General features: G+C 47.1%; 1 protein-coding gene across 8 annotated transcripts in view; it reads right to left on the bottom strand.

The window, feature by feature from the left end:
- RANBP10 (RAN binding protein 10) overlaps nt 1–13483 on the bottom strand; it is a 170115-nt gene that overhangs the window by 24633 nt on the left and 131999 nt on the right. For 6 of the 8 annotated variants that reach the window (XM_038368100.2, XM_038368101.2, XM_038368103.2 and 3 more), the window contains one exon: nt 4098–4120. The exons of the other annotated variants lie outside the window; for them this stretch is intronic. In XM_038368100.2, coding sequence (XP_038224028.1) covers nt 4098–4120 — 23 coding nt within the window. The remainder of the gene's footprint in view (nt 1–4097; nt 4121–13483) is intronic. 8 annotated transcript variants of the gene reach the window in all.

The raw sequence follows: 13483 nt of genomic DNA, 5'->3' as shown, positions 1-13483 counted from the left end.
TAGAACTTCCTGCAAATAATCCCCAGAGCAGATAGTTCAGAAAAGCATCCAATCCTGATTTAAATACTTAAAAATATAGCCCCCTTTAAACAGTATTGCCTGACATTAAAAACATGCCCTGAAAAATATGCAAGGGCTTTTCTGCTCTCCCATTGATATTTATGCAGGTCTTTTCAGGAAAGGCGAGACTATCTGACACTGTCTGGACTTGGATGCATGAGAAAGTTTCACTGGTTTAAATTTAAACGGATTTAGTTAAACCAGTGCAAACCCCTGCATGGATGCTCAACTCACTTTAAAAGTGGCTTCTTTTTTTATTCACTTAAACCTGTTCCCTATTGAAGAAGTCATTTCTGGCTAACTTTTCAGTGATAATAGTCTAATGTAGATAAACATTTTCAGAGAAATGCAATTTTTGAGTGGAGTGTGTCCATTTACACTTCTTCAGATTGGAAAAATCAGCACTCATCACCTAACCTATGAGCAGTGCTGCTAGCGGCTGTGTATTTTACCCATTGGTACCAGTAAAGCAGGGGTGGGGAACCTACTGCCCGCAGGCCGGATCCAGCCCCTTGCTCATTTTCATCCAGCCTGTAGGCCACACATGTTCAACTCACCCACCGGGGGTGGGTGCAGAGGCTCAGGGTTTTCCCTGTGGTCGGGCAAGCCAGCGTTTGCAGCTCCCGCCCCGTGAGGGGCCTGAAGCTCAGGGTTTCCCACCCACGGGGCTGGAGCCACAAGGAGGAAGCCCCAAGCCTCGGCGCCCCCTGGGGCTGCTGGCAGGAAGCTCTGAGCCTCGATGCCCCGCAGCAGGGCTGGAGCCACGAGCACCGGCTCCCCGCACCACAGGGGGGAAGCCCTGAGTCTTGGTGCCACCTCTGTGGGGCTGGAGCCTTGAGCGCCAGCTTGCCCCACTGCGGAGGAAGCCCCAAGCCTCTGCACCCCCTGAGCAGGTGAGTTGAACGGGTGTGTGCCCACCATTGATTTTTTCGGTGCGTCAGTGGCTCCTGACACATAAAAGGTTGCCCACCCTTACAGTAAAAGAAAACAAATTGGTTTTGAACTCTCTGTAAGGAAACTGTTCCCTGACAGGTAATGGGCTAAAAGACCAACTTAAATTCCTGGTGTAAGCTCACTGAAGTCAGAGTCACCCCACAAGTGAATTCAGCCCCCACAACTTCCCTACAACTGGTCAAGGAAATGCTACTTATTGCCTGTCTTGTTGGTGTTCTCTAGAAAATTTGCTTCAAGCAGAATAGGCCACAAATGGAGGGGGAAGCCTTTACACCCAGTGCCCAAGAGGAACATCAGACCACCATGTGTGTGGTCAAAAGAGAAATCCCATTTCAAGGGAAGAAGACAAGCCCTATTAGGATCCGAGACCCTTGGATCCTGCAAGGCTCACTCAGTTAAGATTTCTGAAGATCTTCATTATTTTCATTCCCTTTTACAGCAAAACTTCCAGAACAGAGTTTTCACAGCCCTGGTGAAGGATGTGAAGAATGCAGTTAATATTTAACATCTTTTATACTTTATGTTCTCTCTCCTGTACCTTACAATGAATGCACATTGTGTTTCAACTAATCTGAACAAGTCTCCCTTGCTATATTAATGCATAAACATTACCTAAGGTCTAAAGCACTTGGAAGCTGTATTGATGCTAAGCACTATGATATCCGAGATCTGCTATCATTTCTAAAGAGTGCCTTGATCAGTCCTAATGTTGCTGTGCAACCCAAGGTCACCAGTCAGGATCAGAGACCAAACCTCTGGGACACTGTTTTAAGAAACGGAGGAAGATGTGATCTATGCCCCTGAAGAGTCTAAAAAGAGACCCAGCAATGGGTGGGGAAAGGTATCAAGCAGCAGCAGAGAGGCCAGACAGCCTGTTATCTCTGTCTGTTTGACTCCTGGGAGGGCTAGGGGAAGGGGACAACAGGAGGTGGTGAGTAAACAGGAGCAAGGGAGTGGGGGGAGGGAGAGAAGGAAGGAAGAAGAGACTTTGTGGGGCAGGAATTGGGATGGTAAAGGGAGGACAGGGGATGAGGCTGGCAGCACAGGGACTGTGAGGTCGAAGGTCAGGAGGAGGTCCAGGCAAGCTACCAGTCAGCAGATATAAAACAACATCCAGACAGCAAATTGCAAGCAGCAGCCTGCTGCCATCATGGGTGTCTGTGGCTGTGAAGGAGGAAGGACCTGGATGGGAAAGACCTGCCTGCTGTCAGCCCCTGACTGAGAGAAACCCATTTTCCTTTGCCTCTCCTGAGGAAGTGCTAATACAAGTTTTTGGGCTCTGCAGCATTTCTCTGCCCCTTGCCAGCTCCACAACTGGACGTGTACACTTCATTGCCAAATGGGCTTTCGAGGGGGCGTGAGAATCACTTCTGCTCTAGTTACCAGGAAGGAACTAGGGTCTCTGGTGACGTGCTCAGCACCCCTATGGCGTGGGAGCATGGACCGCTCCGTTCCTTCATTCATTGCTCTGTTGAAGAGCGGGGACAGGCCCAGGCAGAGAGGAAGACATCACTAGTACACAGCGTGGCATGCTGGGGCTGACATGCCTTGGGTGCACCGGCGGTATGAGGCTGTGGGAAGAGCCAGTGCATTCACACATTGAAGAAAGTGACACTGACTGTCTGCAGCATTTCCAGTCTTGTTTGTACTCAACGGTGTGAGATCCACAAGGCCAAACCTTAACAGTGCTCACAACAAAGTCCTGCTTTCCCACTGGGTCCTTTCCTGGGCACTAGCTTCCTGGAAAAGACTGATGCTGTACACTAAACATCACATGAGCAGCACCACAGAGGTCTGGGTGCCAGGGCAAAAAGACTAGAGGGAAATGTTCTGTTAGACCTACAAGAGCAATAATGGCCAGGAAATACCCTCACTGTTAGCCATTATTGCATACATTATACTGAACACTCTGGAGCGTAACCACAGGACTTGTTCAGCTGACACCCTAAGAGTTGTGAACTTAAACTGAAAGGCAGCTCTCAGAACCGAGGCTGCAGCTTGTTGAACACAGGCGTTAATCTGTATAATTGCACATCTATTGAGGACTGCAGGGAGAGTATTTAACCTTATTATTGCTGCACGTGGAGAATGCCCAAAGTCCAACCACACTCCCTGCAATCTCAGGATAGAGTGGAATACAACCCACTGGCCCTGCCCATAAGCATGAAGGAAAATTCCTTCCTGACCTGCATGTTTGAAGCATTATAGACAAACAGCATATTCAAGGAGCAAGCAGAAAATTTTGGCTCATGTAGGATGCCCACAAAGTTTAGACTCTTTGGAAATCGTTGAGACAGCCATGTTCTTATAATCCCACAACTACTTTTCACTGTCTCTGGCGCAGTTAAGTGCAACGCCATGTGGAAGCTCCTGATTTGAGAGCAGCTTGACACATTTCAGGCTGGCAGAGCCAAGAAATGACTATCAAACCCTAGAGAGCAGAGCTCAGCACATCTTCGCAGTAGCATTGCCTATGGCTGGTTACAGAGGGTATGTGCAGGGCTTGCCAACAGCTAGCAGAGCTGTAATGAGTACATAGGTGATGGCGGATAAAGGGACCTAAAAACGAAGGAACAATCGATCATTTCTAACAGACACTCAATCCCTAATCGCTACCTTGGAAAGGGAAAGACCCTTTGCTGCAGCATTCGGATGGGAGCAAGGGTAGTTTAGAAGCAGTAACACCAAACAAGCGTGCTTTCTGTTAACAAGGTCTGAGATGCTAAAGTGCATTGTCATACGCTGAGCCTCAAGTGAACACTACATAGTGCTCCCTGCAGACAAGGCTGCTCTTAGGAGACAGCCATTTAAGGTGTAATAAAGCAGGAATTCATGCTGCAGTTCCAGGAGAGGTAACTATTCTTAATGGAGATCTTGTGAGTGACCACACATCTGGCGATGAGACTGTGCAGTCTCATAAAAGGGAGAACTCTCATCCCAGTGCAACAGAGGCAGACGGGAAACATATTTATCATTTAGGAATATGTGCTACCCCTAAACAGAAGACATCACACACCCCAGTTACTGTCCCCCTCCCTTTCACTTGCATCCCTAGTTAAAATACTGAAAATAGTTGTACTTACAGGGAGGTCTGTAAAGGCTATACCTGTGGGGGGAAAAAATATTAGAATTAAAAAGACAAAGGATTTTTCCCCACATGCACCTACAGACTTAACATGCTACAAAACGTTACTACATTTCAGTAAATCTCAGCTCTGGCCCTGGACTTAGCGACCTGTTATTTAACAAAAAGAAAAGGAGTATTTGTGCCACTTTAGAGACTAACAAATTTATTTGAGCATAAGCTTTCATGAGCTACAGCTCACTTCATCATTTATTTAACAGAGTCTCCCCTTCTCCCTCTACCTGGACCCTGTGGTTTGGCAAAGATTCAGATCGGAGTCTGAGTGTTCTCAGACACACTTTCCCATCAGTTTTAGTGCATTAAGCTTCACAAAAGCAGCCTCTTTTTCCTTTGCTTCTCCCTCACATCACTGCAGGACTCCACTAAGAAGCCACTGGATAAAGCTTCAGTTCAAGACACATTTTTGATTTGGAAGCTGTGATGCTTTAATATTGCTGTGGTCTGGCCTGGGGCTACCTCTCCTTTCCAGCCAGAGCTGTGGAGTTGAGCATTAAACTCCCTGTACAATTCCCAGAGACTGGGCCTTGCACTAAGGCAGGACTGCAGTCAGAAGCAGTTTTTCAGATATGCAGAACTGGAGATAATGGTAGTGCTCAGCTTCCTCCTCCACATTTGTAGATTCCAAGGCCAGAAGGGACCATGATTATCTAGTCTTACCTCCTATATAACACAGGCCAGAGACCTGCCCCAACATAATTCCCAGAGCAGATCTTTTAGAAAAACATCCATCTTGATTTCAAAATTGTCACTGATGGAGACTCCACCACAACCCTTCGTAAGTTGTTCCAATGGTTAATTACTCTCACCTGTTAAAAGTGTACATCTTATTTCCGTCTGAATTTGTCTAGCTTCAACTACTAGCCACTGAATAGTGTTAGACTTTTCTCTGCTAGACTGAAGAGCCTATTATTGTTTCCCATGTAGGTACCTACAGATTGTGATCAAGTCACCCCTTAACCTTCTCTTTGTTAAACTAAATAGATTGAGCTCCTTACGTTTATCACTATAAGACAGGTTTGCTAATCCTTTAATCATTCTCATGGCTCTTCTCTGAGCCCCCTCCAATATATCACCATCCTTCTTGAATTGTAGACAACAGAACTGGACACAGGATTCCAGCAGTAATCGTACCAGTGTCAAATACAGAGGTAAAATAACCTCTCTACTTCAAATCTGATATTTGCAAATATAACAGAAGTGAAAAGATTTTGGGTTCTCTCTTAATTTCAATCTGACAAATCAGAAAAGAGGCATAAATTACATATAAACAAAGGTTCCTTATATTTGCTAAAGCAGGGATGAGAAGATTATTCAGCCACAGGTTCTGAACAGCACCAAAAGCTCCAAGTCACCAAGTCAAGCTATCTGGGGAGCAGAACATGTAAAAGGTGTTTCCAGAAGCAGGAGGGCTGACAGGGTAACCACTACTCCCAGAGTAGAGAGCACGGCAGTGCTGGCTGGTGACCACGAGGCATCTGCACTACATATTAACTACTTCCAGGCTCCAACAAGAGACACAGACTATTTACATACAGCAACAACTCAAGTCTTCTCTCTCTCTCTCTCTCTCTCTCTCTCTCTCTCTCTCTCTCCAAGAACACGTGCTAGTGCTTAGACTTGAAGGACACCAACAGCACTTGGGAGAAGGGCTGGTTTCCACCTAAATGCCTGCCTCCACATGGAGCATGTTGGGCAGTGACAAAATGCATGGACACTCTTCCCCAATCACCATTAACAAACTCCAGGAGTAAAACAACCCCCAACAAGACTATTCATTGCCGGATACCCCCCAGTCTATCTCCTAGGCTCTCTGGTCCCAAACTCTATAGACCGAGTGTGTATGCCTCTCTGTGCTGCCACTACACCAGCACCCACAGAGCTTCTTCACTCCTCACAGGAGCAACCCCAGCCACCTTGGCTGCAATACCAAGTGCTAGACTGCATCTCAGACTTGGGCCTGATCTACAGTACGCGGTTATTTTGGAATTAGCCGAGTTACCTCGAAATAAAACTGGTTCTGTCCACATGACCAAACCATTTTTTTTCAATTTAAAGGGCTCTTTACTCCAATTTCTGTACTCCACCTCGGCAAGTGGAGTCACGCTAAAATCGAGATCACAGTTCCGGGTTACAGGTACTGTGGACACAACTCAACAATATTGGCCTCTGGGAGAATGCTCCCTTGTGACCGCTCTGGACAACACTCTGAAGTCCAAGGCACTAGCCAGGTAGGCAGTAAAAGCCCTGGGAACTTTTGAATTTCCTGTTTGGTCGCCATCAACACAGGTGACCCCATCAGCATAGTACACCATCACAGGCCACCATGCAGAGTACACCATCACAGAAAACCATGCAGAGTCCACCATCTCAAGAGACCACGCAGTCCCGGATTTGCAGATGAGCTCCAGCATGGTCCGAATGGGAGGTACTGGATCTCATTGCATGTTGGTGAGACGAATCTGACATGGCGGAACGACGTTCCAAAAAAAAGAAGCGCAAATACGTATGCTAAAGTCTCCAGGGCTATGACGGAAAGAGGCTACTCCAGGGACACAGAACAGTATCGTACAAAAATCAAGGAGCGCAGGCAAGCATACCAAAAAGCCAGGGAGCAAACGGGTGCTCTGGGTCACAGCCCCATACATGCCACTTCTACTGTGAGCTGCATGCAATTATGGGGGGGGTGACAACACCACTACCCTGCCACTGTTTGTGGACACCTGCAAGAAGGGAGTAGCGTGGAGCAAGGAGAATGAGTTTTTGGAGGAGGAAGAGGAGAATGCAAAGGAGGCAAGTGGGGAATCTTTTTCCCCCCTAGCCAGGAATTATTCTTAACGCTGGAGCCAATAGCCTCCCCCTTCCCCCAAAGCATGCTCCTGGATCATGACCCTGGAGAAGGCACTTCTGGTGAGTGAGAGCTTGATCGGAGCCACGCGGTGGGGGGGAAACCCAGCCGCGCTGGGCTATTCGCATTTAGTTTAAAGGGCTCATCCCTTCTCAGGGCCTCATCGAAGCCACGCTGGGCTGTTCATGTTTAGTTTAAAGGGCTCACCCTTGCTCAGAGCCTCATCGGAGCCCAGTGGTGTGGGTGTGGGGGATTGGAGGGGAGGGTGTTGTGTGAAGCTATCATCCCAGAGAGCCCGCAGGCTGCCTACAAGATAAATTCTGTTGCCTGGCCGCATGTGATGGCTTACTCACACCAAAGTGGCAGGCACTTCAGTATAAGAGGCAAAATGAGACCTTGTACAAAAAGAACACGTGCTGTGTACTATGAATTGCCTGTTTCACTGAGAAAGTGTCCCCTTTGTTCTCTAAAATGCATCTTTTAAAATACTACCCTCCCTTTTACTCCTCCTGCAGCAGGTGCAAATGTTTCAATGTGGCCCCTATCTACTGTGTCCCAGAGGCCGGTCCAGATTAGAAGGTGGAAAAAATGAACTAGGGATGACATGTTTGCCGAGCTCATGCAGTCCTCCTGCACTGATAGGGCCCAGTTGAATGCATGGAGGCAAATAACTGCGGAGTCGCGTAAAGCGTTACATGAATACGAACAGAGGAGGGACGTGCGCAATGAGAGCAGGCAGGATGCTATGGTCAAGCTCATGGGGGAGCAAACTGACATGCTCTGCTGTATGGTGGATCTAATGCGGGAAAGGCAGCAAGACCACAGACTGCCACTGCAGCTCCTGAAGAACTGCTCTCCCTCCTCCCCAAGTTCCATAGCCTCCTCACCCAGACACCCAAGAACACGGGTAAGGGAGGCTACAGGGACCCACATAGTCAACCCCAGAGGATTGCACAAGCAGCAGAAAGCTGGCATATCCTAAATTTTGATTTGGTTTCTGGACTTGTCCTTCCCTCCTCCTCCACCTCCCTAACCCAATACCCCCCTCCCCTGTCTAGCTTCTGATTTCTCTCAATGTTTTGTGCAACAAATAATAAAGAACGGTTTTTAAACAATTGTGACTATTTCCTTATATATATATATATATATATATATATATATATATATATATATATATAGGGGGCGGGTAATTTTAAGAGAAACAAACTCCTCTCACACCGTACCCTGGCCAGTCATGAAACTGGCTTTCAAAGTTTCTCTGATGTGCCGCGCGCCCTGCTGTGCTCTTCTAATCACCCTGTTCTCTGGCTGTGCGAAACTGGCCGCCAGGTGAGTTGCCTCAACCTCCCACCCCACCACAAACGTCTCCCCCTTACTCTCACAGATATTGTGGAGCACACAACAAGCAGCAATTACAATTGGAATATTGGTTGTGCTGAGATCTAACCGAGTCAGTAAACTGCGCCAGCGTGCTTTCAAACGTCCAAACGCACATTTTACCACCGTTCTGCACTTGCTCAGCGTATAGTTGAACTGCTCCTTACTACTGTCCAGGGTGCCTGTGTACGGCTTCATGAGCCATGGCATTAAGGGGTAGTAGGCTGGGTCCCCGAGGATAACTATAGGCATTTCAATATCCGCAACAGTAATTTTCTGGTCCGGGAAGTAAGTTCCTTCCTGCAGCTGTTCAAACAGACCAGAGTTCCTGAAGATGCGAGCGTCATGCACCTTTCCCGGCCATCCCACTCTGATGTCGGTGAAATGTCCCTTGTGATCCACCAGTGCTTACAGCACCATGAAAAAGTACCCCTTGCAGTTTATGTACTGGCCACCCTGATGTTCCGGGGCCAAGATAGGGAAATGTGTTCTGTCTATCGTCCCGTCGCAGTTAGGGAACCCCAGCGCATTAAAGCCATCCACAATGGTCTGCACATTTCCCAAAGTTACTATCCTTGATAGCAGCTGGTCAATGATTGCATTGGCTACTTGCAGCACAGCAGCCCCCAAAGTAGATTTCCCCACTCCAAACTGATTCACGACTGACCGGTAGCTGTCAGGCATTGCAAGCTTCCACATGGCTACGGCCACTCACTTCTCAACTGTGAGGGCTGCTTTCATTTTGGTGTCTTTGCGCTTTAGGGCAGGGGACAGTCACAAAGTTCCATGAAAGAGGCCCTACACATATGCAAGTTTCTCAGCCACTGGGAATCATCCCATACCTGCAACGCTATGCGGTCCCACCAGTCTGTGCTTGCTTCCTGGGCCCAGAATCGGCGTTCCACGGCATGAACCTTGCCCAATAGCACCATGATCTCCTAATCGCCATATGCCGTGCCGTCTGTGTCCATATCCTCATCACTATAGCAATCGCGCTGTTGTCGCTTCCTCGCCTGGTTTTGCAGGTACTGCACATACTGCTGGATAATGCGCCAGTTATTTACAATGGTCAAAACTGCAGCGGAGATCTGATCAGGCTCCACGGCTATGGCGCCTGCACGGGTAATCCTGGAAAAAGGGCCCAAAATGTAGGAGAGCAGAGTGGCAGCGGAAGCTGTGCTGTTCGGTTCACAGTAGCCGAACAACAACTGAAAATGGTTGTCTTCTGTGGCTTTCATGGAGGTGGGAGCTCAGGACAGACAACATGGTGAAGCTCAGAAGCGTGGCAATAGCAGGGGAGCAGAGTTGGCAGCAGAAGCTGTGCTGTTCGGATCACGGTAGCAGAACAATGGCGGAAAATGGTTGTCTTCTGTGGCTTTCATGGAGGTGGGAGCCCAGGACAGACAACATGGAGAAGCTTGGAAGCATGGCAATAGTGGGAGAGCAGAGTTGGCGGCGGAAGCTGTGCTGCTCGGTTCATGATGGCCGAGCAGAGTTGAGTTGGAGAGGTGGATTCATAGTAGCAGGAGAGCAGCGATGCACCGTCTGCTGAAAGCAGTATGGTTTCTGCATGCCAAAAAGGCGCGAAATGATTGTCTGCCATAGCTTTCTGACAACACACACCCAGAAATACCCGCGGGAATGTTTTTGCCCCATCATGCACTGGGAGCTTAACCCAGAATTCCAATGGGTGGTGGGGACTGAGGGAACTGTGGGATAGCTACCCACAGTGCACCGCTCCGACATTCGATGCTAACCTTGGTACTGAGGATGCAATCTGTTGAATTCACGCGCTTTAGTGGGGACACAGAAGACCGAATGTATAAAATAGCTTCCGAAAATTCGAATAGAATAATTTTGAAATAATTTCATACTGTAGACGTACCCTTGGAGTAGGACTAGCATCAGAAGGCCCAAGGGCTGTGAGTGTTACAGAGAAGAGATTCACGCTGCTAAGATGACAGAGGCCCAGCTGCAGGTATAGAAGACTGGATCAGTTTCTGCAAGGGATTGGGGTCATGACCAGTGCAGGGATCACCACTAGCCTTTCCACTGACTGATGGTAGACCAGATTGACAGACGTAAAGACAGGTGGCAAGGAGGAGGTTTCTAGCACTGCCTTCTGAGGCTTAGACTATTAATTATTCCTGACATGCTAAACACTACATCGAGGCCTCTTTCGCAGGCATGGAATTGTGGTGCTCCCTAGGGATCAGATGAAAGAAGTGTGCACTGATTCTTTTACATAGTCTGCTGTTTCTCGACCCCAGGTGTGAAAAAAGCTCCACATTGCAGTGAAATACATTAGTGCATAGCACGTGGACCCTACTGCAGTACACTAAAAGGTTCACTCTGAGCATTGATACACCCCAGTTTGTAACAGGAATAGAGCAAAGTGCACTATAGACCATTTAACGAACGGTAGATTTACACCCCAGTTTGCAGTGCACTACCTGCCCATATAGTCAAACTCTGAGTGCTGGAGACAATTCATTCTCACTCTCTCCTTTTAACACAGAACTGTTTATTCAGAGCACACTTTCTCCGCAATTTTAAAAAGTGCACTATTTGAAGCAACACAGATTCGTGATCAAATGGGTTGAGAAAGTCTTGGATCGTGACCAGCTAAACAGCTTATAGGGCCATGAGGTTAATTCACCTACTACAGAGTTTGGAGTTACTTTCCAGTAGGCAACCTCATCACAAACCAACAAAATTATGGATCAATATTCTAAACACACTGGAATAAACAGATGGGGGGAAATTTTCAAAGAAGGATTTCCCCCTCCTGGTCATTTGTCTTGTCTCCCCACCTACCCCTCTGTGCATTGCTCTCACCCCATCTCCCCACTCAAATATCCTTCGCCAATCGAACTGCTTTCTGTGGGGTTCCCTTCCACCACATTGGTTTAGTTTCATATTTTGTTTGGCGAGCTGGCTGAGAGCTTGTTACCACCTTTACAACAAAAGGAAATTAACCTGATGATCTAGCCACCACAGCAGCAGGGAGGGGTTCTGCAGCCCAGCTACAATTCCAGCTCTGTACCAGGCATCCTTCAATCTTCTGTGGGTGGGATGCAGCTCTCCCACTGGTGCGCCCACAGCCATCACATTTGCAGTGCAGGGAACCAGAAGCCCCAGGAAGCAAGGTACGCACAGAGGAGGAAATTTACAGTCACTGCACTTAAACTAAGTGCCTTGCATAATGACAGGTTTCAGAGTAGCAGCCGTGTTAGTCTGTATTCGCAAAAAAAAAAGGAGTACTTGTGGCACCTTAGAGACTAACAAATTTATTTGAGCTTAAGCTTTCGTGAGCTACAGCTCATTTCATCGTTGCATCCGATGAAGTGAGCTGTAGCTCACGAAAGCTTATGCTTAAATAAATTTGTTAGTCTCTACAGTGCCACAAGTACTCCTTTTCTTTTTGCACTTAAACTGAGAGCCTTCTCCTCTTTGAAGCAGGGTTGCATCACAGCCACTCTTCTCTAGAGGTAGCCAGATCTCTGCTCAGATTCTGCTACAACACAGGACACAGATTTCTCAACAGAAAATGGTATTATGCCCCATGTCCTGAACAAGGAAATACTAATCCAAGTGTAATTTTGAAAGATGCTACTTCAACAGCATTCCATTTTATAATCTCAATAAAACTCTGGACCATGCTGCAGTGCTGATTAGTGCATGTGTGGGAGGGCGGTGGGAACCTGTCAATCAGTTGTATTGCTTCAAACAGCCAGCAAACTGCTTAAACAGAGTCCAGCTGTAGTCCAGACACCACAAGGTCATTAACAGAAATTAAAAAGGGATAACAGCTCCTTAACTATTCAGCTGGATAAAAAGCAACTCTACTCTGCCCCCCTGGAGCAATTCAAGTGCATGGAGATAGCTGCAAAGCCAGTTTTAGGGTGGTGGTGACTCAAGACTGGACGGCTTAGGAAGAGAATGCAAAGGGTCTCTCCTGTAAGTCCGTGGTTCAAATCCAAGCCAGGGCAGTACTGGCTAAGTCATTAACATCTGATAACTGTTCAGTGGTCTGGATACAATATGTGCATGTGTCAGTGCAGCTCCAAGTGAATAGTTCTGATATCACAAATGCCACTGTGACAATCTCAGCAGAAATCTCAAGGACTGAACTGGGCAGAGATTGAGGTATCCCCCTTGCCTGCAGAGAGGCTCTCTCCTGGTCAGAAGGGGAGTTCACTGGCAGGTAGGCACAAAGCACACTGCCTCTGCATACCACCACCTTTCACCAGTGCTGATACATTCGTTTATCTTTCAGGGATGCTGCCCTCTCTTGACAAAGCCAGCACTTCCAACACAGGCTAATAAAACATTTAACTATGGTGTGGCTGGCTGCAGGCCCTAATGAAAAGTCAAGTTGTGAGTACACTAGGGGAAGTGTCATTTAGCCAACTATCAAATAAAGTGGTGGCTATGAGAGAGCAGAATTTCATTAAACAGGTGGGGGAGGTAATATCTTTTATTGGACCAACTTTTGTCAGTGAGACAGACCAGCTTTGAAGCTTACACAGAGCTCTTCTGGTGGATTCCAGAGGGGTTGCGATCAGTAGGGAACACGCGGATTCTGGAATCTACTGCAGCCTGAGAATGTAAATTGACAAATACACAGTTTTTAACTGTACTGTATATTTTTTTGCACTGGAAAACTATTTTAGCTAGATTCAACATTTCTCAGGTATTCATCAAAAACCTATGGAAGTATGTACTGTGTAAAGACATGCAGTAGATTAGTGATCCATGTCACACCCCAAGTCTCTTAAACAACACCTGACAGAGGAGTAAATGAACTAATTCCTTTTTCTCATGGTGAGTGTGAGATTAGAGACAATTGTTCTTCTAAAGATAAATTTGCAAACACATATGTACAACATAGGAAAAGGCATTGAAGACATCTGCTCTCTGAGTCCATCCACAGGACTTCAGACAATGAACGTTCCATGAACAGGACTCTTCCTTTGACAAATAATTTTAAAGGAGTTACTTAAATGCTGCTGCTTTGTCACTGCTTCGTGGATTATTTGATCAGATACTGAAAAGAATGTACTGATTTCTTTCCCCGTCCATTTAGACTGAAGAAAAGT

Source organism: Dermochelys coriacea, chromosome 12 (assembly GCF_009764565.3).
Source record: "Dermochelys coriacea isolate rDerCor1 chromosome 12, rDerCor1.pri.v4, whole genome shotgun sequence".
NCBI lineage: Eukaryota > Metazoa > Chordata > Testudines > Dermochelyidae > Dermochelys > Dermochelys coriacea.
The sequence above is the reverse complement of the archived record's forward strand: the minus strand, read 5'-3'. Positions and strand labels throughout refer to the sequence as shown.